The sequence below is a fragment of the Trematomus bernacchii genome, unplaced genomic scaffold, assembly GCF_902827165.1.
Source record: "Trematomus bernacchii unplaced genomic scaffold, fTreBer1.1, whole genome shotgun sequence".
Taxonomy (NCBI): Eukaryota; Metazoa; Chordata; class Actinopteri; order Perciformes; family Nototheniidae; genus Trematomus; species Trematomus bernacchii.
Genome location: NW_022987676.1, coordinates 55,209 through 79,679, shown reverse-complemented (window position 1 = coordinate 79,679; position 24,471 = coordinate 55,209). Strand labels below are relative to the sequence as shown.

Genomic DNA, 24,471 nt, shown 5'->3' with positions numbered 1-24,471 from the left:
CAGCCCGGATCCTCACCGGCACCAAGGCCTCAGAACACATCACCCCCATCCTCATCCAACTCCACTGGCTCCCTGTTCAATCACGCATCAACTTCAAAAACCTACTGCTCACTTACAAAGCCCTACATAACCTGCCCCCCCCCTATCTGGCTGACCTTCTTCAGGAGTACACCCCCTCTCGCTCCCTCCGCTCCTCCTCTGCTGGTCTGCTAACCGTCCCCACCCCACGCCTCGTCACCATGGGTGCTCAGGCCTTTAGCTGCACTGCTCCCAGACTCTGGAACTCCCTCCCCCCGCACATCCGACAGTCAGACACAATCACCACATTCAAATCCCAATTAAAAACCCACCTGTTCAGATCTGCCTACTCACTGCAGTGCTCCCCATTATATGTTTCATTTGTGTCCACTTGACTGTCTCCTCCATGATTTCCTGTTTGTGTTTTTATCATGTTCTGTTGCCTATTAGCGTTTTCTTTATTTTCTTTATTTTTAATTTTTTAACAAATTGTACGGTGTCCTTGGGTGTCATGAAAGGCGCCTAAAAATAAAATGTATTATTATAATTTCTGGGGGGCTAATAATTTAGGCCTCAACTGTAGGTAGGTAGGTAGGTAGGTAGGTAGGTAGGTAGGTAGGTAGGTAGGTAGGTAGGGAGGGAGGGAGGGAGGTAGGTAGGTAGGTAGGTAGGTAGGTAGGTAGGTAGGTAGGTAGGTAGGTAGGTAGGTAGGTAGGTAGGTAGGTAGGTAGGTAGGTAGGTAGGTAGGTAGGTAGGTAGGGAGGTAGGTAGGTAGGTAGGTAGGTAGGGAGGTAGGGAGGTAGGGAGGTAGGGAGGTAGGGAGGTACTGTAGTCCATACCGTGTTCCGTTTAGTGTTCACTTCCTGTCTGTATTCGTTACTTATCTGACGTCCAGCGCGCCGTCTGTGAACCTCTTTTCCTTTCTCTCTCTTGATCCTCCTTCGGTCGTTATAGTGCTTGACAGCGGTCTGTACTACTGGATTAACCTGGCACATGTTCCAAATTGACTGATCAGAATCGAGTTTTCAACTAAGCTGTGTAATGATTAACAATAATCATAAACTGTAACAAGATTCACGCAGGAATCACCAAATGTAACAAAGCTCCCAGAGGCTCTGGAGTGATCAGCAGGCACAGGTCAGAGAGCGAGAAGGCTTCCTGGATTGCCTCCTTTACGACTGGCTCTGGCTGCTAATAGGCCAGCTGAGGGTGAGGGGATCCAATCAGCAGTCGGTCTGAGGTGCCCAGGCAGGTACTGATCAGCTGTTGATTACCTGGAGTGAAGAAAGGGGGAGAAGAGAGAAGAGCAGAGGCCTGTACTACGAATCCAGTTCAACATACCATGGATATGTTTGAGTTACCCGGCTTACCTAATCCAAAACAAACAACTTTATCCTGTAATATGACTTGATAGCTTTAAACTCCGCACACTGAGCTCTGATTGGTCAGCAGGCGGTGCTTTCACTGAGTTGATCTCTTAGCCTGGAAACTAACCTGCTCCGGACCAGGTTAGCCGCTCAGCATAAGTTACCATGGAGATCTACCCCGGTAAGAAGAGAACCAGCGTCGTAGGACCAAACAAACAAGCAGAGCCTGCCTGGCACGTAACGGTAGACTAAGGTCCTTACATTTTAAACCTTCCTCTTGTTTCTGGAAATAAACCCTCCCACACAGCAGCTGTGAGTAAACACTGTGTGTGTGTGTGTGTGTGTGTGTGTGTGTATGTGTGTGTGTGTGTGTGTGTGTGTTGGGGAAAAGACGATAAAAGCAAGATTTTTTTTACAATTCGACCACAACCACGGTGTATAACATCACCTCCACATGCGACTGACAGTTTGAGAAAAGTATTCTCAGTATTCTGAAAAAAGGCAGAATTCAGTAAATTCAGAATTATAAGAAAAAAGTCCGATGTTTGAGAACAATTGCAGAATTTATACTTTTCCAGAATCCTGAGGAAAAAGGAAGATTCTGAAAAAAGTCTGAATTTTGAGGGGGAAAAAAGCAGAATCCGGAAAAATGTCAAAATTGGAAAAAAAGTAAGAAAGTCAGACATTTTAGAAAAAAATATGAATCTAAAAAAGAATCTGAGAAAAAAGTCAAATCTAGAAAAATTACAGATTTTTTAAGGAAACACTCAGAATTATTAGAAATTTGGAGAATATGTCAACATTTTTAAGAAGAAAGTCAGATCTGTCAGGGAAAATGTCAGAATTTTGAGAATTGATTTAATAATTAGGTGTAAAAACTCATCTCCACATGCGACTCACAGTTCACAACAACAGAGTTCACATTTTTGTCAGCTTTCAGTTCTCCGAGGAAGAAACACGAGGAGACAGAAGATGGAGAGCTCAGCGTTTTAATGTACCGGTTGGGTTGTGAAAGCAACACGGACAGTTTGAGTTCAGAGGAGAGGGCGAGCTCACAGGAGGCTCACTAAACTGAAGTCGAGATGTGAGCGGTGAAATAAAGTCATTTCTTTCTTCTGACAGTCTCAAAGAGCAGCGGTTCAAAGTGAGCAGCGGCCAGGAGTCCATCTCGTTTCTCCTGGCCTTCACACGGCCTGTTTGTCAGCCGCAGATTCATCCCCGTGTGAAAGAGACGACACAAAAACACGTCTTCCTCTTCCAGGGCACTCCGTGGATTCTTCATCAGCTTGTTTTTCCACCTGGAGGGAGGAGAAAGAGTTTAACTTCCTCACACAGGAACAGAAAGACAGGAGTATACAAGTCCAAAGTCCTTCATCCCAAAGAGAGGTTTGTATATCAGCCACAGAGAGGTTTGTATATCAGCCACAGAGAGGTTTGTATATCAGCCACAGAGAGGTTTGTATATCAGCCACAGAGAGGTTTGTATATCAGCCACAGAGAGGTTTGTATATCAGCCACAGAGAGGTTACTGAGAGCGATCGTTAGTGCTCTCAAAGTCAACTTTAAGGCCAATCTTTCAGTTTGTGTGTACAGAGAGATCGAAATACCTTTTCCCACAATCCAATACAAAAAAAATATATATATAAAAATATGTATAAAATATGTATATATATATATAAAAAGACACATTTATACATATGCACACAATAAGACCTACATAAAAGCACAACAATCAATACATAACAGTGTTCTGTAGTGAGGAACCAAACCATCAAACCTACGCTGCACGATGTCTACAGAACTAGTCTGGATTTCTTTTAGACTAATATTGCAATTTGGAAATTATTCTTGATGTTTGAGCGCAGGGCTGAAACAGAGGGGATTATGGGTAATGCTGCAATGATCTGTTTGGTGTTTCAGCCAATCAGAGACAGGCTCTGTATATATCTGAGACCTGTGATATATTGATGAGAAACAGTAGAGCTGCCGTGTACCTGCTGTGTCACTGGATGTGTGTTTAGTAGTGTGTGTGTGTGTGTGTGTGTGTGTGTGAGTGTGTGTGTGTGTGTGTGTGTGTGTGTGCAGCCCCCACCTGCAGCAGTGTCAGCTAAACATTTTCTTTAGTTTGGAGAGGAAGCCCCCCCCCTCCTCTTCTCCAGTCTGTGTGTGCCGCCGCTCCTCTGAGCTGCTGCTGCCCCCTCCTGGACACAAACACACTCTGCATCACTTCCAATACAATTCTACATTGTATTTCTATTGTTTGTACCAAGGGGTTAGTGTACATGTGTTTACAGTCAAGTCTATGTACAGGACCAGAAGCCAAGCAGCTCACACACACTCAATATAAAGAAATAAAGGAAAGCCACCAAACACTTCTATCAGCTTTATTATCATTATTATTGATTTGTATTTATTGTTCTTTCCGGTTCTGTTCTTTAGTTTATATTTTCTTTAATTTATAATTTTTTTAATTGTATTCTTTATTATGCTATTATTATTTAATAATTCTTTTATTTCCGACCTCTACAGCTAAGTGTGTGTGTGTGTGTGAGTGTGTGTGTGTGTGCATGTGTGTGTGTGTGTGTGTGTGCTTGTATTTGTGTGTGTGTGTGCGAATGTGTTTGTGCGAGTGTGCGAGTGTGTGTGTGTGTGCGAATGTGTTTGTGCGAGTGTGCGAGTGTGTGTGTGAGTGTGTGTGTGCGCATGTGTGTGTGTGTGTGCGCGAGTGTGTGTGCGTGTGTGTGTGCATGTATGTGTGTGTGCGTGTGTGTGTGTGTGCTTGTATTTGTGTGTGTGTGTGTGTGCGAGTGTGTGTGCATGTGTGTGTGTGTGCGAGTGTATGTGTGTGTGTGTGTGTGTGTGCGAATGTGTGTGTGTGTGTGTGCGAGTGTGTGTGCGTGTGTGTGAGTGCGTGTGTGTGCGCGAGTGTGTGTGCGTGTGTGTGTGCATGTATGTGTGTGTGTGTGTGTGTGTGTGTGCTTGTATTTGTGTGTGTGTGTGTGTGCGAGTGTGTGTGCATGTGTGTGTGTGTGCGAGTGTATGTGTGTGTGTGTGTGTGTGTGCGAATGTGTGTGTGTGTGTGTGTGTGCGAGTGTGTGTGTGTGAGTGTGTGTGTGCGTGTGTGCGTGTGTGTGAGTGCGTGTGTTTGTACGTGTGCGTGTGTTTGTGCGTGTGTGTGTGTGGGTGTGTGTGCTTGTATTTGTGTGTGTGTGTGTGTGTGCGTGTGCGTGTGCGTGTGCGTGTGCGTGTGCGTGTGCGTGTGCGTGTGCGTGTGTGTGTGTGTGTGTGTGTGTGTGCTTGTATGTGTGTGTGTGCGTGTGCGTGTGCGTGTGCGTGTGCGTGTGCGTGTGCGTGTGCGTGTGTGTGTGTGTGTGTGTGTGTGTGTGCGCGTGTGTGTGTGTGCATGTGTGTGCGTGTGTGTGTCTGACCTGTAGAGGGCTCCACTCCGTTCACCGTCCCCGGTACGTCCGTCTCTTCTTCAGCGTAACTGAGCAGCAGAGAGCGCTGCCTGCGCGTCAACTTCCTGCAGGGACAGGAAACAAAACGTGAACACTGACAGAGTGCATCATGGGGGATTGTTGCCAGAACAGCAGAATAGACGTATTTGTGTAGTCCGACCCTGCAGGAAGCTGCTGGTCCCTGGTCTCAGAGCCAATGGGATTTCTCCAGAGGATTTAGGAAAAGAGCTGGAAATAATGTCTGTGGAAAAGGAACCTGTTTGATAGATACACGTTTTGTTCAGCTGGATCATCTCCACACGTCTACCCTACTTTTATAATGTTCTAATCATAAATCTAATGGCCAGAAGCAAAATGCTAACGTGATGCTATAAAGGAACTACAGGCGAGTCCAGCAGCACGACTTCAACGTCACGCCAACTTAAAAAGTGGACCTATCATGCTATATTATAATAATATAGTGTAGGGCCATACCTATATAAGGCATATTTATACCAAACAGATCATGCATTTTAGCCATGCCTCATTTCGCTCAATTTGCACTTTTTTAGATCTGTTTTTGCAAGGGCTGATTCTGTGAGAACAGCACCATCTACAGGCCTGGCATATGTACTACAGCGTCTCCAGCGCTTTCGAACAGCAATGGCCGTGGCTGTCTCCTCCTGATTGGTGGAGTTGGCCCAATAGCCGTAGTGCCACCGTCCTGACGTCAGGACAGTGTTCAAATCTGGATCAGTTTTTATCAGATCCGTTGCAGCCCCTTTTTTAGAGATTTGGGTATGGAGGAAAATAGAGAGGGTTGTGTTTTCTGACACTTGGTGAGTTCCCTGGAACACCGGGGACACATATTCATGTAGAAAAGACACACAAAAGTGCATTTTGTATGATAGGTCCCCTTTAAGATCCATATTCAAACACACAGATTCTAAATGGTACGAGTTGAAGCGTTTGTTTGAACAGTTAGCAGGAGGCAGGTACTTGCTTTCAAGCAGAACAGGGCAAACTAACTTGGAGTGTTTACGTGTTCGGCGTAATGACGTGCAACGTCCTCCACGACTTCTGTAGTCCTATTCAGCCACTTGGTAACAACCATCGTTTCTCAGACACGTCAACTCTTCAGAAATCACCAGTGGGGTCACTGCTGATGGATTTAATGTCCTAGAACAAAACGTGATCCGTCTCTTCAATGTGTCTCAACCACAGACCTTAGTTCAGATATTTTCCAGAGCCTATGGAGAGATCCCATTGGCTCTGAGACGAGGGAACAGGAAGTGGTGAAATGCTGACTCACTTCCTGGTTTTAGGACTCATTCCTGACCTCCCTTTATATTAATAGAACAATAATGTCATTGTTAGCTAATGAATGTTTCCATGCTGAACAACGGCAACATGACAACGTTTTCATTGGAAATGTGAGAAGTAGAAAGTACAGGTATTTGTGTGTAAAATGTAAGAAGTCAAAGTAAAAAGTCTTCAGAAAAATAAGTAGTGGAGTAAAGTGCTAATACCAGACAAATGTGCTTAAGTACAGTAACGAAGTATTTGTACTCCACTACTTCCCACCTCTGGTTATTGATTACTCTGTTAAAGCCCGCCCCCATCCCAGCTGATCACTAACTTTGGCACTCTGATCTTGATGTGCACGTAGTGATCTCCGTAGCTGTAGCTGTTCATCCTGCGGATCCCTTTCCCCTCCAGCCGGATCACCTGATCTGCCTCGCAGCTGGCAGGAACCTGACACACACACACACACACACACACACACACACACACACACACACACACACACACACACACACACACACACACACACACACACACACACACACACACACACACACACACACACACACACACACACACACACACACACACACACACACACACACACACACACACACACACACACACACACACACACACACACACACACACACACACACACACACACACACACAAAGGAACAAGAGGAAGAAGAGGGGACACATGTTGATGTAGAAGAGACATGAAGAAGAGGGGACACATGTTGATGAAGAAGAGACATGAAGAAGAGGGGACACATGTTGATGTAGAAGAGACATGAAGAAGAGGGGACACATGTTGATGTAGAAGAGACATGAAGAAGAGGGGACACATGTTGATGTAGAAGAGACATGAAGAAGAGGGGACACATGTTGATGTAGAAGAGACATGAAGAAGAGGGGACACATGGTGATGTAGAAGAGACATGAAGAAGAGGGGACACATGTTGATGAAGAAGAGACATGAAGAAGAGGGGACACATGTTGATGTAGAAGAGACATGAAGAAGAGGGGACACATGTTGATGTAGAAGAGACATGAGGAAGAGGATGTTGCATAATAGGTGACTTGAGATGACTCACGATGATGCTGATGGTCTGGTGGAGACCCGGCCCCGTGGCGGTGCCCCCGAGGATGGCCTGAGCCACGGAGATCAACACGTCGGAGTGGATGTCGGCTCCGTTCCTCTTGAACACCGGGCTCCTCTGCACCTGCACAGGTAACAGCACATTCCACACCTCAGAACGGCTTTCAATCCCTAATTACTGTTGTGATTTATATATTTCAAGTGTGTTGATTTAATGTAGCTTCTCTGACAGGACTCACCCTGAACGTGATGAGGATCTCTTTACTTTCCACTGACATGCGCACTGACTGACCGTGCTCCACTCCTGAGAGACAAAGAACAACAAAATACTCACTATCTACAAAACAGATTAAATAAACTGACCATCGATTAGTTACTGTGGTTTATAAACAGAGTACAAGATCTGAGTACTTCTACTTTTACTGAAGTATCAGACCCGAGTACTTTTACTTTTACTGAAGTACCAGATCTGAGTACTTCTACTTTTACTGAAGTACCAGATCTGAGTACTTCTACTTTTACTGAAGTACAAGATCTGAGTACTTCTACTTTTACTGAAGTACAAGATCTGAGTACTTCTACTTTTACTGAAGTACAAGATCTGAGTACTTCTACTTTTACTCAAGTACAAGATCTGATACTTCTACTTTTACTGAAGTACAAGATCTGAGTACTTCTACTTTCACTGAAGTATCAGATCTGAGTACTTCTACTTTTACAGAAGTACAAGATCTGAGTACTTCTACTTTCACTGAAGTATCAGATCTGAGTACTTCTACTTTTACAGAAGTATCAGATCTGAGTACTTCTACTTTTACTCAAGAACAAGATCTGAGTACTTCTACTTTTACTGAAGTACAAGATCTGAGTACTTCTACTTTTACTGAAGTATCAGATCTGAGTACTTCTACTTTTACTGAAGTACAAGATCTGAGTACTTCTACTTTTACTGAAGTACAAGATCTGAGTACTTATACTTTTACTCAAGAACAAGATCTGAGTACTTCTACTACTTTTACTGAAGTACAAGATCTGAGTACTTCTACTTTTACTGAAGTATCAGATCTGAGTACTTCTACTTCTACTGAAGTATCAGATCTGAGTACTTCTACTTTTACTGAAGTACAAGATCTGAGTACTTCTACTTTTACTCAAGTGCAAGATCTGAGTACTTCTACTTTTACTGAAGTACAAGATCTGAGTACTTCTACTTTTACTCAAGTACAAGATCTGAGTATTTCTACTTTTACTCAAGTACAAGATCTGAGTACTTCTACTTTTACTGAAGTACAAGATCTGAGTACTTCTACTTTTACTGAAGTACCAGATCTGAGTACTTCTACTTTTACTCAAGTACAAGATCTGAGTACTTCTACTTTTACTGAAGTACAAGATCTGAGTACTTCTACTTTTACTGAAGTACAAGATCTGAGTACTTCTACTTTTACTCAAGTACAAGATCTGATACTTCTACTTTTACTGAAGTACAAGATCTGAGTACTTCTACTTTTACTGAAGTATCAGATCTGAGTACTTCTACTTTCACTGAAGTATCAGATCTGAGTACTTCTACTTTTACAGAAGTATCAGATCTGAGTACTTCTACTTTTACTCAAGAACAAGATCTGAGTACTTCTACTTTTACTGAAGTACAAGATCTGAGTACTTCTACTTTTACTGAAGTATCAGATCTGAGTACTTCTACTTTTACTCAAGAACAAGATCTGAGTACTTCTACTTTTACTGAAGTACAAGATCTGAGTACTTCTACTTTTACTGAAGTACAAGATCTGAGTACTTCTACTTTTACTCAAGTACAAGATCTGATACTTCTACTTTTACTGAAGTACAAGATCTGAGTACTTCTACTTTTACTGAAGTACAAGATCTGATACTTCTACTTTTACTCAAGTACAAGATCTGAGTACTTCTACTTTTACTGAAGTACAAGATCTGATACTTCTACTTTTACTGAAGTACAAGATCTGAGTACTTCTACTTTTACTCAAGTACAAGATCTGATACTTCTACTTTTACTCAAGTACAAGATCTGAGTACTTCTACTTTTACTGAAGTACAAGATCTGAGTACTTCTACTTTTACTCAAGAACAAGATCTGAGTACTTCTACTTTTACTGAAGTACAAGATCTGATACTTCTACTTTTACTCAAGTACAAGATCTGAGTACTTCTACTTTTACTCAAGTACAAGATCTGAGTACTTCTACTTTTACTCAAGAACAAGATCTGAGTACTTCTACCTAACTGAAGTATCAGATCTGAGTACTTCTACCTAACTGAAGTATCAGATCTGAGTACTTCTACCTAACTGAAGTATCAGATCTGAGTACTTCTACTTTTACTGAAGTACAAGATCTGAGTACTTCTACTTTTACAGAAGTATCAGATCTGAGTACTTCTACCTAACAGAAGTATCAGATCTGAGTACTTCTACCTAACTGAAGTATCAGATCTGAGTACTTCTACCTAACTGAAGTATCAGATCTGAGTACTTCTACCTAACAGAAGTATCAGATCTGAGTACTTCTACCTAACAGAAGTATCAGATCTGAGTACTTCTACCTAACTGAAGTATCAGATCTGAGTACTTCTACCTAACAGAAGTATCAGATCTGAGTACTTCTACCTAACTGAAGTATCAGATCTGAGTACTTCTACCTAACTGAAGTATCAGATCTGAGTACTTCTACCTAACAGAAGTATCAGATCTGAGTACTTCTACCTAACAGAAGTATCAGATCTGAGTACTTCTACCTAACTGAAGTATCAGATCTGAGTACTTCTACCTAACAGAAGTATCAGATCTGAGTACTTCTACCTAACTGAAGTATCAGATCTGAGTACTCCTCCCCCTGTGTTGTTGTGCATGAAGCCACAAACAGCTGTTTTGAGCGGCTGCAGGTGACCCCACCTGCGGGGACGGGCACGGAGACGGTCTGCCTCTTCTTGGTCTGTCCGGAGCCTCGGCACAGGAGGCAGATGGTGATGTTGATGGAGCCTCTTCCTCCACAGCGGCGGCAGGCGCTGCGCATCATGAAGGGACCCGTGTTCATAGACTCCTGCACACAATCAGAAAGAAATCAGAATCAGCTTTATTAGCAGGTAGCATACATTGGTTCTTTCTTTAAAGACAAGTTATTCCAACATAATAATACATTGTTTCTGAGTTATCAATGCCAGTAAGAATCAGAATCAGGTTTATCACCAGGTAGGTAGACACGTACGAGGAATTTGACTTGGTGTCGTGGTGCTCACATAACAGCAAAACAAAAATTAAAAACACAGAGGGAAGCGAAAAAGGAAAAAACATCATAATTTAAGTTTCACACTGAGATGCGACAGCACGGAACAAATGTTTGGATCTGACTCTTACTAATGTTGGTGGTACACACAAGCGGCCGATCACAGTTAGAGTTCTCCGGCCGAAGCTCCAGTGTTTGCATCAAAGTTCCTGCTCTCCCCGTGTCTCTCTGAGTCTCCATCGCTCCAGAAGTCTCCATCACACTTGGGTGTTCAGCTTTCATCTATCTGTAGCTGCTGTGCTTATGCCGACCCACGACTGCAAACCCAACTTCAGCTCCAACCACATCGTGAAGTTTGCAGACGACACTACTGTGGTGGGTCTCATCAGCAACAACGATGAGACTAACTTCAGGAAGGAAGTGAACCAGGAAAAACAACACCACCGCTCTAGCGAGGAAAGCCCAGCAGCGCCTGTACTTCATCCGGAAGCTCAAGCGAGCCGGAGCATCACCCCCCATCATGCTGTCCTTCTACCGAGGCGTCACCGAGAGCATCCTCAGCAGCTGCATCACGCTGTGGTTCGGAAGCTGCACCGCCTCCAACCGCAAGGGCCTGCAGCGCATAGTGAACTCTGCCCAGAGGATCATCGGTGCCTCACTCCCCTCACTACAGGACATATACAACACCCGCCTCACCCGCAAAGCACTCAGCATTGTGGGTGACTCCACCCACCCCTCCAACAGCCGCCTCACCCGCAAAGCACTCAGCATTGAGGGTGACTCCACCCACCCCTCCAACAGCCTCTTCAGCCGCCTGCCTTCAGGAAGAAGGTTCCTCAGCCTCAGCTCGCGCACCTCCAGGCTGAGGAACAGCTTCCTCCACCAGGCGGTCAGGGTGCTGAACTCTCTCCCCTCCCTCCCTCTCTCCCCCTCTCTGACATCTCTCCCCTGAACTCTCCACCCTGCCTCCCACCCTTCTCCCCTAGTTCTACTGCATTTTAATATGAACGGGATATATTCAGTGCACATGACCCAACATGACTGCCTTCGCATTAACAAAAATGTGGATCACAGCCACACGAGGCGTTCTACTGCCACCTACTGAGCGGAGTGTGCTCTCGCCTACCTATTTAACGTACAAGACAAATATGTATTGGACATTGCAGGATATAAAATAACGTTGTAGGAGCCAAAATGTTGATTTATTATTTTTGATTATTAATCGTTTAATGATGTAATGGAGTAGGTAATTGATTGGTGTCAGTTGATCGTGACACACGGACAGCTGATTGGTGCTGCGATTGCCTCAGCTGGTTAAAAGAGTCCTGCTGATTATACTCTGGGTTCTTTTTTGGTTGTGAAGCCAAACGTTTTTTTGACCGCTGCACTGCAGAGAAGTTCCGATTTGTTTTTTTTATGTGACGAAACTGTTTCAACATCGTCCGGTAAGATACTTTCATTTGTGTTTAAAGAGAACGAACAGTGAAGAAAAGTAAACGATAACATGAAAATAAATGTACCAAAAACCAACAATATATCTCTGAGTGATGTGTGAGCGCGTCGGCCAGGCGCTAAACCAAAGAACAGAAAGAAGTGGGAAAATATTGCTCTTTTAAACGTTAACGGTAAAATAAAAATATACACATTTTACAAAAAATAGACACATTCATTCATTGTGCCCGAGATAAAAATGAATGCCTCCCCTCCTAAAATTCCAGACCTTTTTAGACATTTTAAGACCTTGAATATCAAAAAAAAAAATTTAAGACTTTTAAGACTTTTTAAGGATCCGCGGGGACCCTGTGATGAGGATGTAACGTCTCTGAGTGAAGTGGTCTCTCACCATGCCGGTGCCGTTGCAGTAGTGGCAGTGAGACACCTTGGTGCCGGGCTCGTTCCCCTTCCCATCGCAGCGCGGACAGGCGGCGTCCAGGTTCACCGTCAGAGGCTTCTGAACGCCTTTCGCTGCCTCGGAGAACGTCAGCTCCATCACAAACTGAGGGAGGAGAGCATACGATATTTACTTACATGCACACCTGTCAGATTCTTTAGCTTATTCTCTACTTTAAAGAGTCCTCTCCTGCTGATGTTCAGGTGTATATCAGTATGTAGTGTCTCTACTTTAAAGAGTCCTCTCCTGCTGATGTTCAGGTGTATATCAGTATGTAGTGTCTCTACTTTAAAGAGTCCTCTCCTGCTGATGATCAGGTGTATATCAGTATGTAGTGTCTCTACTTTAAAGAGTCCTCCCCTGCTGATGTTCAGGTGTATATCAGTATGTAGTGTCTCTACTTTAAAGAGTCCTCTCCTGCTGATGTTTAGGTGTATATCAGTATGTAGTGTCTCTACTTTAAAGAGTCCTCTCCTGCTGATGTTCAGGTGTATATCAGTATGTAGTGTCTCTACTTTAAAGAGTCCTCTCCTGCTGATGTTCAGGTGTATATCAGTATGTAGTGTCTCTACTTTAAAGAGTCCTCCCCTGCTGATGTTCAGGTGTATATCAGTATGTAGTGTCTCTACTTTAAAGAGTCCTCCCCTGCTGATGTTCAGGTGTATATCAGTATGTAGTGTCTCTACTTTAAAGAGTCCTCTCCTGCTGATGTTCAGGTGTATATCAGTATGTAGTGTCTCTACTTTAAAGAGTCCTCCCCTGCTGATGTTCAGGTGTATATCAGTATGTAGTGTCTCTACTTTAAAGAGTCCTCCCCTGCTGATGTTCAGGTGTATATCAGTATGTAGTGTCTCTACTTTAAAGAGTCCTCTCCTGCTGATGATCAGGTGTATATCAGTATGTAGTGTCTCTACTTTAAAGAGTCCTCCCCTGCTGATGTTCAGGTGTATATCAGTATGTAGTGTCTCTACTTTAAAGAGTCCTCCCCTGCTGATGTTCAGGTGTATATCAGTATGTAGTGTCTCTACTTTAAAGAGTCCTCTCCTGCTGATGTTCAGGTGTATATCAGTATGTAGTGTCTCTACTTTAAAGAGTCCTCTCCTGCTCATGTTCAGGTGTATATCAGTATGTAGTGTCTCTACTTTAAAGAGTCCTCTCCTGCTGATGTTCAGGTGTATATCAGTATGTAGTGTCTCTACTTTAAAGAGTCCTCTCCTGCTGATGTTCAGGTGTATATCAGTATGTAGTGTCTCTACTTTAAAGAGTCCTCTCCTGCTCATGTTCAGGTGTATATCAGTATGTAGTGTCTCTACTTTAAAGAGTCCTCTCCTGCTCATGTTCAGGTGTATATCAGTATGTAGTGTCTCTACTTTAAAGAGTTCTCTCCTGCTGATGTTCAGGTGTATATCAGTATGTAGTGTCTCTACTTTAAAGAGTCCTCTCCTGCTGATGTTCAGGTGTATATCAGTATGTAGTGTCTCTACTTTAAAGAGTCCTCTCCTGCTGATGTTCAGGTGTATATCAGTATGTAGTGTCTCTACTTTAAAGAGTCCTCTCCTGCTGATGTTCAGGTGTATATCAGTATGTAGTGTCTCTACTTTAAAGAGTCCTCTCCTGCTGATGTTCAGGTGTATATCAGTATGTAGTGTCTCTACTTTAAAGAGTCCTCTCCTGCTGATGTTCAGGTGTATATCAGTATTTTATAATGTGTTGTGTGTTTGATGCAAAGTCTGATGTGTACCTCTGGTCTCTGTTCGAACATGCTGTTGAAGTCTCCGAAGCCCCTCCCCCCGCTGAACTCTCCGAAGATCTTCCGGAACAGCTCTTCCGGGTCGATGCTGGACCCCCCCCGCTTTGTAGTACTGCTGCTGACCCGCCCCCCCGCCTTCACTTGGGTTGAAGCCCGCTGCTCCGTACGTGTCGTACTGCTTCCTCTTCAGCTCGTCACTCAGCACCTGTGCGCGCACGCACACACACACACACACACACACACACACACACACACACACACACACACACACACACACACACACACACACACACACACACACACACACACACACACACACACACACACACACACACACACACACACACACACACACACACACACACACACACACACACACACACACAGTTGTAGCATCTTTCTGCTAGTTTCCAGCACCACAGATAAACAGGTTCATTCACATGTTAGTCAAGTTAAGTGTGAAACATTTGCTGAGTGAACCTCGTAGGCGTCGGCCAGCTTGGCGAACTTCTCTTTGGACTCGGGGTCGTCTGGGTTCGTGTCGGGGTGGAACTTCTTTGCCAACTGCAGAGAAACAGAGAGGGAGAATTAAGTATTTTTTATTTTATTCTACTAATTCAGTTCAATATTAAAGGTCCCCTATTATGCTAAATCCACTTCTTCATGTCTTTTCTACATCAACATGTGTCTCCTCTGTGTTCAGAAACAAAGACCCCCTCTCTTTTTCTGCGGATCCATCTTTATACAAACTGTCTAAAATCAGCTGATCAGACCACAACCATGGTGTATAAAATCATCTCCACATGTGACTGATAGTTTGAGAAAAATAAGTCAGTATTCTGAAAACAGGCAGAATTCAGTCAATTCAGAATTATGAGAAAAAAGTCAGATTTATGAGAAAAATTGCAGAGTTTTGACTTTTCCAGAATCCTGAGAAAAGAAAGAGAATCCTGAAAAATGTCAGAATTTGGAAAAATGACAAAAGTATGAAACTCGTAATTTTTCGAAAAAAGTCAAAAATCTCGAAAAAAAGTCCGAATTCTGAGAAGATTCTGAGTCAGAATGATTACATTATAAATGATGTCGGGATTTGGGTTAACCTTACCTTAAACATTTTTCTGTAGAGGAAGTAAAGAAACCGTAACTCTGGATGTATTTGTTGTTTGAGATGAAATATATGAAGAAACTATTATTTTCCGCTTCGCTCTAATGCAGTATTTTCCTCTGGAAGTGAGCGTAATGCTATATCTATAGAAAAACCCCTGAATAAAGTACATCTGATCTTATCAAAGGATTTCCTGGTTCTGTTTGTAGCCGCTGCATTCGGCTATAATCTGCCATTTTGTAAGTATTTTGGTTGTTGCTGTGCCACAGGATTTTTCTTATTTAAAAAAATGTAAGATGATATTGTAAAAGCTGATGTGTAGATGGCGTCAGGTTGTGAACAGAAGTCTGACCTACAGAGCTGAATCCAGATCAGATCACGCTGAAGGCTCTTTGAGCAGCTCTCACTGATCCTGCTGTGATGTTACATGTTTGTTTCTCATGTATTGTGTCTTGATGTTTGTCTGTTGATGTTACACATGGAGCTGCTGGGATGCAAGGAGCATTTCAGACCTCATCTGGCCATTAAAGTGTTATCGTATCATATGGTATGATGGTATGGTATGGTATGGTATGGTGTGGTGTGGTATGGTATGTTATGGTGTGGTATGGTATGGTGTAGTATGGTATGGTACCTGGTACCTGGTATGGTATGGTATGGTAAGGTATGGTATGGTACCTGGTAGTAAGCCTTCTTGATGTCCTTCTGAGTCGCAGAGCGCGGGACGCCCAGCACCTGGTACAGATCCTGCTGGCTCCCCCCCCGACTGCTGCTGGTGTGGAACGAGCGACTCGACCTGAAGCCTGTAGAGAAGAGTCAGAGTCAGAATCAGAGTCAGAATCAGAGTCAGTCAGAATCAGAGTCAGAGTCAGAATCAGAGTCAGAATCAGAGTCAGAATCAGAGTCAGAATCAGAGTCAGAATCAGAATCAGAGTCAGAATCAGAGTCAGAGTCAGAATCAGAGTCAGAATCAGAGTCAGAATCAGAGTCAGAGTCAGAATCAGAGTCAGAATCAGAGTCAGAATCAGAGTCAGAGTCAGAATCAGAATCAGAGTCAGAATCAGAGTCAGAATCAGAGTCAGAGTCAGAATCAGAGTCAGAATCAGAATCAGTCAGAATCAGAGTCAGAGTCAGAGTCAGAATCAGAATCAGAGTCAGAGTCAGAGTCAGAATCAGAATCAGAGTCAGAATCAGAGTCAGAATCAGAGTCAGAGTCAGTCAGAATCAGAGTCAGAGTCAGAATCAGAGTCAGAGTCAGAGTCAGAATCAGAGTCAGAGTCAGAATCAGAGTCAGAATCAGAGTCAGTCAGAGTCAGAGTCAGAATCAGAGTCAGAGTCAGAATCAGAGTCAGAGTCAGAGTCAGAATCAGAGTCAGAATCAGAGTCAGAGTCAGAGTCAGAGTCAGAATCAGAGTCAGAATCAGAGTCAGAGTCAGAATCAGAATCAGAGTCAGAGTCAGAGTCAGAATCAGAGTCAGAATCAGAGTCAGAGTCAGAGTCAGAATCAGAGTCAGTCAGAATCAGAGTCAGAATCAGAGTCAGAGTCAGAGTCAGAGTCAGAATCAGAATCAGAGTCAGAGTCAGAATCAGAGTCAGAATCAGAGTCAGTCAGAATCAGAGTCAGAATCAGAGTCAGAGTCAGAGTCAGAATCAGAGTCAGAGTCAGAGTCAGAATCAGAGTCAGAATCAGAGTCAGAGTCAGAGTCAGAGTCAGAATCAGAGTCAGAGTCAGAGTCAGAGTCAGAATCAGAGTCAGAATCAGAGTCAGAGTCAGAATCAGAGTCAGAGTCAGAATCAGAGTCAGAGTCAGAATCAGAGTCAGAATCAGAATCAGAGTCAGAATCAGAGTCAGAGTCAGAGTCAGAGTCAGAATCAGAGTCAGAGTCAGAGTCAGAATCAGAGTCAGAATCAGAGTCAGAGTCAGAATCAGAGTCAGAATCAGAGTCAGAGTCAGAATCAGAATCAGAGTCAGAGTCAGAGTCAGAATCAGAATCAGAGTCAGAGTCAGAGTCAGAATCAGAATCAGAGTCAGAATCAGAGTCAGAATCAGAGTCAGAGTCAGAGTCAGAATCAGAGTCAGAGTCAGAATCAGAGTCAGAATCAGAATCAGAGTCAGAGTCAGAGTCAGAGTCAGAATCAGAGTCAGAATCAGAGTCAGAATCAGAGTCAGAATCAGAATCAGAGTCAGAATCAGAGTCAGAGTCAGAATCAGAGTCAGAGTCAGAATCAGAATCAGAGTCAGAGTCAGAGTCAGAATCAGAGTCAGAATCAGAATCAGAGTCAGAGTCAGAATCAGAATCAGAGTCAGAGTCAGAATCAGAGTCAGAATCAGAGTCAGTCAGAATCAGAATCAGAGTCAGAATCAGAGTCAGAGTCAGAGTCAGAATCAGAGTCAGAATCAGAGTCAGAGTCAGAATCAGAATCAGAGTCAGAGTCAGAATCAGAGTCAGAGTCAGAATCAGAGTCAGAATCAGAGTCAGAGTCAGAATCAGAGTCAGAATCAGAATCAGAATCAGAGTCAGAGTCAGAGTCAGAATCAGAATCAGAGTCAGAATCAGAATCAGAGTCAGAGTCAGAATCAGAATCAGAGTCAGAATCAGAGTCAGAGTCAGAGTCAGAATCAGAGTCAGAGTCAGAATCAGAGTCAGAGTCAGAATCAGAATCAGAGTCAGAATCAGAGTCAGAGTCAGAGTCAGAATCAGAGTCAGAATCAGAGTCAGAATCAGAATCAGAGTCAGAGTCAGAGTCAGAATCAGAGTCAGAGTCAGAGTCAGAGTCAGAATCAGAGTCAGAATCAGAGTCAGAATCAGAATCAGAGTCAGAGTCAGAATCAGAGTCAGAGTCAGAATCAGAATCAGAGTCAGAGTCAGAATCAGAGTCAGAATCAGAGTCAGAATCAGAATCAGAGTCAGAGTCAGAGTCAGAATCAGAATCAGAGTCAGAGTCAGAATCAGAGTCACAGTCAGAGTCAGAGTCAGAGTCAGAGTCAGAATCAGAGTCAGAATCAGAGTCAGAATCAGAATCAGAGTCAGAATCAGAGTCAGAGTCAGAGTCAGAGTCAGAATCAGAGTCAGAATCAGAGTCAGAGTCAGAATCAGAGTCAGAATCAGAGTCAGAGTCAGAATCAGAGTCAGAGTCAGAATCAGAATCAGAGTCAGAGTCAGAGTCAGAATCAGAGTCAGAGTCAGAGTCAGAATCAGAATCAGAGTCAGAGTCAGAGTCAGAGTCAGAGTCAGAATCAGAGTCAGAGTCAGAATCAGAGTCAGAGTCAGAATCAGAATCATAATCAGAGTCAGAGTCAGAGTCAGAGTCAGAATCAGAGTCAGAGTCAGAGTCAGAATCAGAGTCAGAGTCAGAATACCTGTATTAGTCCCACGGAGGGGGCATTTACATTGTTACAGCAGAAAAGAGCCAAAGACAGCTTAATGCTAACTAAGAAGCATGCATACAAAAAATACGACAAAAAGTTAACCAATTTACAAAGAATGTCAGTGCATGAAGGATGACTGTTCATTCATCTATGGGTTCAACATGCTTATTACTGGATCCTTTATACGTTTGAGTTGATTTGAGAGATATATTATACATACATGGTCCAAAAAATAACAAAAATAACACGTTTAATTTCTAAGCGCTTTTTCTCAAAGACACTGTACAGAGGTATTAAAGAGGAACTCAAATATAAAAAGTTGAATTCAAATATTAAAACAACCACACACAACATTATTAACACATTAAAAGCCAGTACACATATATATGATCTATTAATCAATGTTGTATTTATTATGCACAAAATGTTATGTATGTAATCATCCCTTGTTCGTCTTTCACATGAAGTGTGAATTTAACCAGCGTTGGAAAGTCTTGTCATTAAATGCTTCTTTATCCACTTCTGCTCCACTTCATCTCAGAGGTAAATATTCTACTTTTACACCAAATGCATAAACTACGCTTTCTGGGGGTGTTTCTCAATGTCGAGGACGCTTCCTTGGTGAGCCCGAGCGTTAGAGAGAAAGATACAGATGACCGTGAAGATAACAAATCTATAAACTCTCTGACAAATAAAAACACCATTGAAGGGTTTCTGTTAACACGATATAAAGTGTGCATATTATATTACTTTTGTTTTGAAGTTTAGTGACTGCTCCCTGCTGCTGCAAAGTGGGAGCAATGTTAGTTTGTACATTTTCTATTTAAAGTTTACTGACATTAAGAACAAATTGGACACCTTGGGTCCAGAAACACACAAACCAAGTGAGGACAGACCAACTGTTCTCCTGTGCAAAATCATCAGCTGTTTATACATAACTTAGAATCAGTCATATTTTTGTATATTAATTTGACACTGCTTAATTTTGTATTGTATAATAATTCTCATGTTACATTTTTGTATTACTGTTTTACACATTCGAAATAAATCTAATCAAATCAAACCAAAAACTAAACCAGGTTCTTGTTTATTACATGTCTTTGTGCACGTTGTTCTTTGTAGTGTCAAGTCATATTTTAAAGTTCTACCCATTTCTCCACCTTTCCTCAAAGGTGTGCATCTGGTTTCTAATTCTCAGAGTTTCTCCATTACATAGATTTCATTTACTAAGTTATTCCATTGTGAGTTTACTAAGTTATTATCTTTTAGCCAATTCCTTGTAATGATCGCTATTCTAATTACCAGAAATAAGTAACAAGTTGTTCTTTTCAAGTGTTGGGGACCTGCAAGACCGCTAAACACCTGAACTCTTTAAAGAACATCCATAACATTCATCTGTTTGCAACTCATATCAATATTCCAATTACTTGTACATAGACTATTCTACACTATCTCTACTATATTCTATTGTACTTACTTGCACTATTGTGTCTGTTGTATTGTGTTGCTCTGTTGGAGGAGCCTCCGATGTTCATTGTCATAACTACACTGTATGCACAATGACAATAAAAGCCTTGAATCGTGAACTTCTAATATTGCTGTAATTCAGCCCTTCATAGTTTTCTCCACGTGTTTTCTTGTGCAAAATAAACCAGGGTTCTTGTTGATAACATTTCTTTGTGCACGCTTTTTCTCAGAACATGCATAACAAGTTGTTCTTTTAAAAAGTGTTGTGGACCTGCATGACACCTCAGTGTGATGCTAACACTGTGATGCTAACAGTTAGCTCCTCACCTGTCACTCCTCTCAATGTCACCACATTTCTCCCTGACGCCGGACAGAGGCTCCGGTTCTCGGTTCTCTCTCCCCGGGGACTAGGCCACACTAAGGCCGGGCAGAGTGCTGCATGACGGGCAGAAACGGAGAGGAACCGACCGCTCAGTCCGGAGCAGAGAAGCCGGGCAGCGGAGGACGCCATCTTTGCGTCACTGACAGTGAGAGAGGCGGTCTGCGCATGTGCGGAATGTTGGTCAATGTAGTTTTTTATGGAAAGTGTGAAAACTACAATTTAGAGTTTTCAAATTTGCAAGATTCATAGAAATAAAATAGAAATAGTGCAAGAAGAGTCTATATACAAGTAAATGGAATATGATATATTAGATAAATAATTAGCAAAATGCAATCAGATGAATGTTTATGGATGTTCTTTAAAAAGTGCAGGTGTTTAGAGTCTTAGAAACAATAATAACACAACCGAGATCACCTTTTAATCATATTTTAATGGAGTCAGAAGACCTTGGATGATACAAATAATATAAGTACTGAAGTAATGAAATAAAGGGAGTAAACATAGATTCATTAAATACTCATTAAGTTAAAGTGAATATGTGCACGTTGCAATACCAGATTATAAGTGAAATAATGCCAGGTGGTGCAGAGTTGAGAAATTAATGATTTTATTCAAATGTGATTATAAAAGCTGTAGTATTTTTGAATCCTGTAGTATTTTTTATTTTAAATATCCAGAATATTTTGTATTGATTTGTTTATATTTGATATAATATATTTCATTTTTTCATTTTATTTCCATCCATCTTCTCCCGCTTATCCGTGGTCGGGTCGCGGAGGTAGCAGTTCCAGACTGTGTGTGTGTGTGTGTGTGTGTGTGTGTGTGTGTGTGTTACTTTACGCTGTGAATCCCAAACATCTGGCTGTATTTAGTCTGGAAACCAACATTTTTTTGGGCAATTTGACACAAAACATTTAAATAAATCACTTTTAAATGTATATAAAGGTAATGACATATCTTGCCAAGATTTACATGAGAAAATAGATTGTTAGCTTATCTTGGCTCTGTCCACACGGTAAAAGACTCACCTCCAAATGTTACTACATTCATCTAAATATATCTGGTTGTTTTTACCCAAAGAGACCCAACATCATCATCATCATCATCATCATCATCATCTTGGTTTTGGGCATTTTGTAATTTAGTTTTTCTGTCAGTCCCATCTTGGTTTTTTGAACCAATGGATTAATTGGTTGAGGCTGGAGTAAAGTTCAATCAAACGCTGAAAAACACATTTCTTGAGGCGAACACAATTATGTAATTAACTTTGACGAGGAAAGCAAATGGCTTTATGTCCGTGCTTGTGAGCGTTATATCGTTTTTGTGACAAAATACAAAATCACATGGACGAATCCCATTGGACCGGGGAGATGCTGCCTTCAGGGACCAACTCAGGAATCCCTGCAGCTCTCTATAGAGGTGCAGGGAGGTATACATATTGACCCTGAAGCTGCTGGTTCCCTCGACAAAAAGCAACAGGATTTCTCCATAGGATTTTGGAATATTGTAAAAAATAAGATCTGTGGAAAACGAACCTGTTTGATAAATGCACGTTTTGTTCAGCCGGAAAATCTCCACATGTCTACCTTACTTTTATAATGTTCGAATCATAAATCTAATGGCCAGAAGCAAAATGCTAACGTTATGCTATAAAGGAACTACAGCCGAGTACAGCAGCACGACTTCAACATCACGCCAACTTAAGATCCATATTCAAACATCCATCTTCTCCCTCTTATCCGTGGTCGGGTCGTGGAGGTATCAGTTCCAGCAGAGAGCCCCAAACGTTCCTTTCCCCTCATCATCCAGCTCTGGCTGGGGGATCCCAAGGCGCTCCCAGGCCAGCGAAGAGATATAATCCCTCCACCTCAGTGGCGAGCCGTCAGGGCCATCTAGGCCCTCTGTGAGGGCCTAAGATATTCTAAAAAATAATATTTGAAAACATTAAAAAAAAAACATTTTCTTTTTTAAATATTATTTTTTATATTTTTGTTTTGTTACATTTTTCATTAGTTTTACCAAAATAACTTGATTTAATTGTATTTAAAATAACATTTCCAAAGAAATAAATCCTTCGAATCTGCCTGTTCAGTTTCTGTTGGAATGTGAAGGGTTAAATGCCGTCTCTGCGAGTTAATAGGCTTGTTTGAGACGAGCTGCGGCTCGCCTCAAAAGTAGACGAGAATAGCCGATCGCAGCCGGGGGAGGTCTCAAAAAGCTCGCCTGAAGTCGGACAGCTCGGGGTGTTTCTCAATCGCGAGTACGCTTGCTTGGTAGCACATGTCTGCCGAGCATCTTGCTTCAGAAGCGAGTCAAGAATACTTCCTGGCATTTGGAAAACAAAGAGTGGAACAGGCTAGCAAGTGTGCAGGTGTGCGTCATATGAGAGGCCCCGCCTCTTACATCTTCCGCCACAGATTTAGGGAAATTGTTCCGTGCGCAAAGCATTGTGGGGATTTTAAGACCGCGGAGTCTACTCATGTGCAGCCTCGATATTTCTCCAAACGGAGTTCGCCGGGCTCGGTAGATTTCCAAGTATGCTGGAGATTGGAACAGTACTTCGGCGGCACTCGATGACGTAGTATGCTTGAAATAGTGGCTCTGAAGCAGCTTTACTCGACATTGAGAAACATCCTCGGAGTCGGCTTCTTCTTCTTCTTCTTCTTCTCTCGGTTTTTTGGCGGATTGCAAACAACTTTAAGGTGCATACCGCCACCTCCGGAGTCGGCTTGACTCGGTTTGCATTTATAAAGAATGCACAAATGTGTTTAATCGTTAATGTCAGATATGTACTCAGTAAATACATTTGTTCCTGCTCAAGATTAGATTCAACTTTATTGTTATTGCACAGATTACAGGAGACAACGAAATGCAGTTTAGCTTCTAACCAGGAGAGCAGCAAGCAGTACAGAGAAAAGTGATGAACACAATCTACAGAATAAAATATAGAATTTTTTTTATGTCAATTTATTGAACATGTCAGAAACAAAACATACATCAATACTAATAATAATATATATTGCTTCTTCTTTTTCTTCCTTCTCACTCATAATAATAATAATTATACCAAAGTACAATAAAATAAATAATAATGATAATGGAAAAAAAGAAGTAAAAAGAAACAACAACAATAAAATCTTAAATTAGTCTCTGTCGTGTTCAACAGGGGCAAGAAGAAGCTTAAAAAACTTTTCTGGTCCTACCCCTTCTAGCGTACATTTTCCTTGCAATATAAATGATGTAATTAGGTCATCGTCATCAGCGACATGTTTGACTTGATACTTTTTTTTTTTTTTTTTTTTTTTACAAAAACAATCAGGAAGTAATTACTTTTACAATTACAGGAAATAACAAAAGGAATTTTCACAGGTACTGTTCATAACCACTAATGGTTTGGCTCTTGAATAATACTTTCATTTTATATAAAGTTGTACAATTCTTCAGTGCATCACTACATTTATTCCACAGACTAACACCTTTTGATGAGATGCAATGAAGTTTGGCATTTGTACGTACGGGTGGTTTTTTGAAAATGCAGTTTCCTCTCAACATGTGCATGCCTTCTCTCCGTGTAAAAAGTCCCTGGACACCATGAGGCAAATGATGATTTGCGGCTTTGTACATAATTTGAATGGTTTTATAGTCAACCAGGTCTTGTAGTTTTAGTGTTTTTAGTTTGATAAATAATTTATTTGTTGGTTCTCTGTACGAAGTTGTATAACTCGTATTGCTCTTTTTTGCAGGATGAAGATAGGATGTGTATTTGTTTTGTATGTGTTCCCCCAAACCTCCACACAATACATCATGTATGGAAGTATGAAGGAGCAGTACAGCATAAACAAGGAAGCTTGATTAACTAGGTATTTGGCTTTATTTAGAATTGGTATTGATTTGGATATGTTGGCTTTGATATAGCTTATATGTGGTTTCCAACTTAATGTATTGTCTATGATTATTCCAAGGAATTTTATTTCCGTTACTCTTTCTAGTTGGACGCCATTTATAGTGAGTT

The 24,471-nt window shown here is 41.9% G+C and overlaps 1 protein-coding gene across 1 annotated transcript; it reads right to left on the bottom strand.

Moving 5' to 3' along the window:
- Window positions 1-2,356: 2,356 nt before the first annotated feature.
- Window positions 2,357-20,607, bottom strand: LOC117487615 (dnaJ homolog subfamily A member 3, mitochondrial-like). Its single transcript, XM_034136232.1, is given in 12 exon segments — window positions 2,357-2,683; window positions 4,814-4,908; window positions 6,462-6,577; window positions 7,227-7,355; window positions 7,471-7,535; window positions 10,164-10,311; window positions 12,338-12,490; window positions 14,127-14,232; window positions 14,234-14,340; window positions 14,616-14,699; window positions 15,919-16,043; window positions 20,405-20,607. Coding segments are annotated over 12 exon segments (1,329 nt in total). The 5' UTR covers window positions 20,589-20,607; the 3' UTR covers window positions 2,357-2,666.
- Window positions 20,608-24,471: the final 3,864 nt, after the last annotated feature.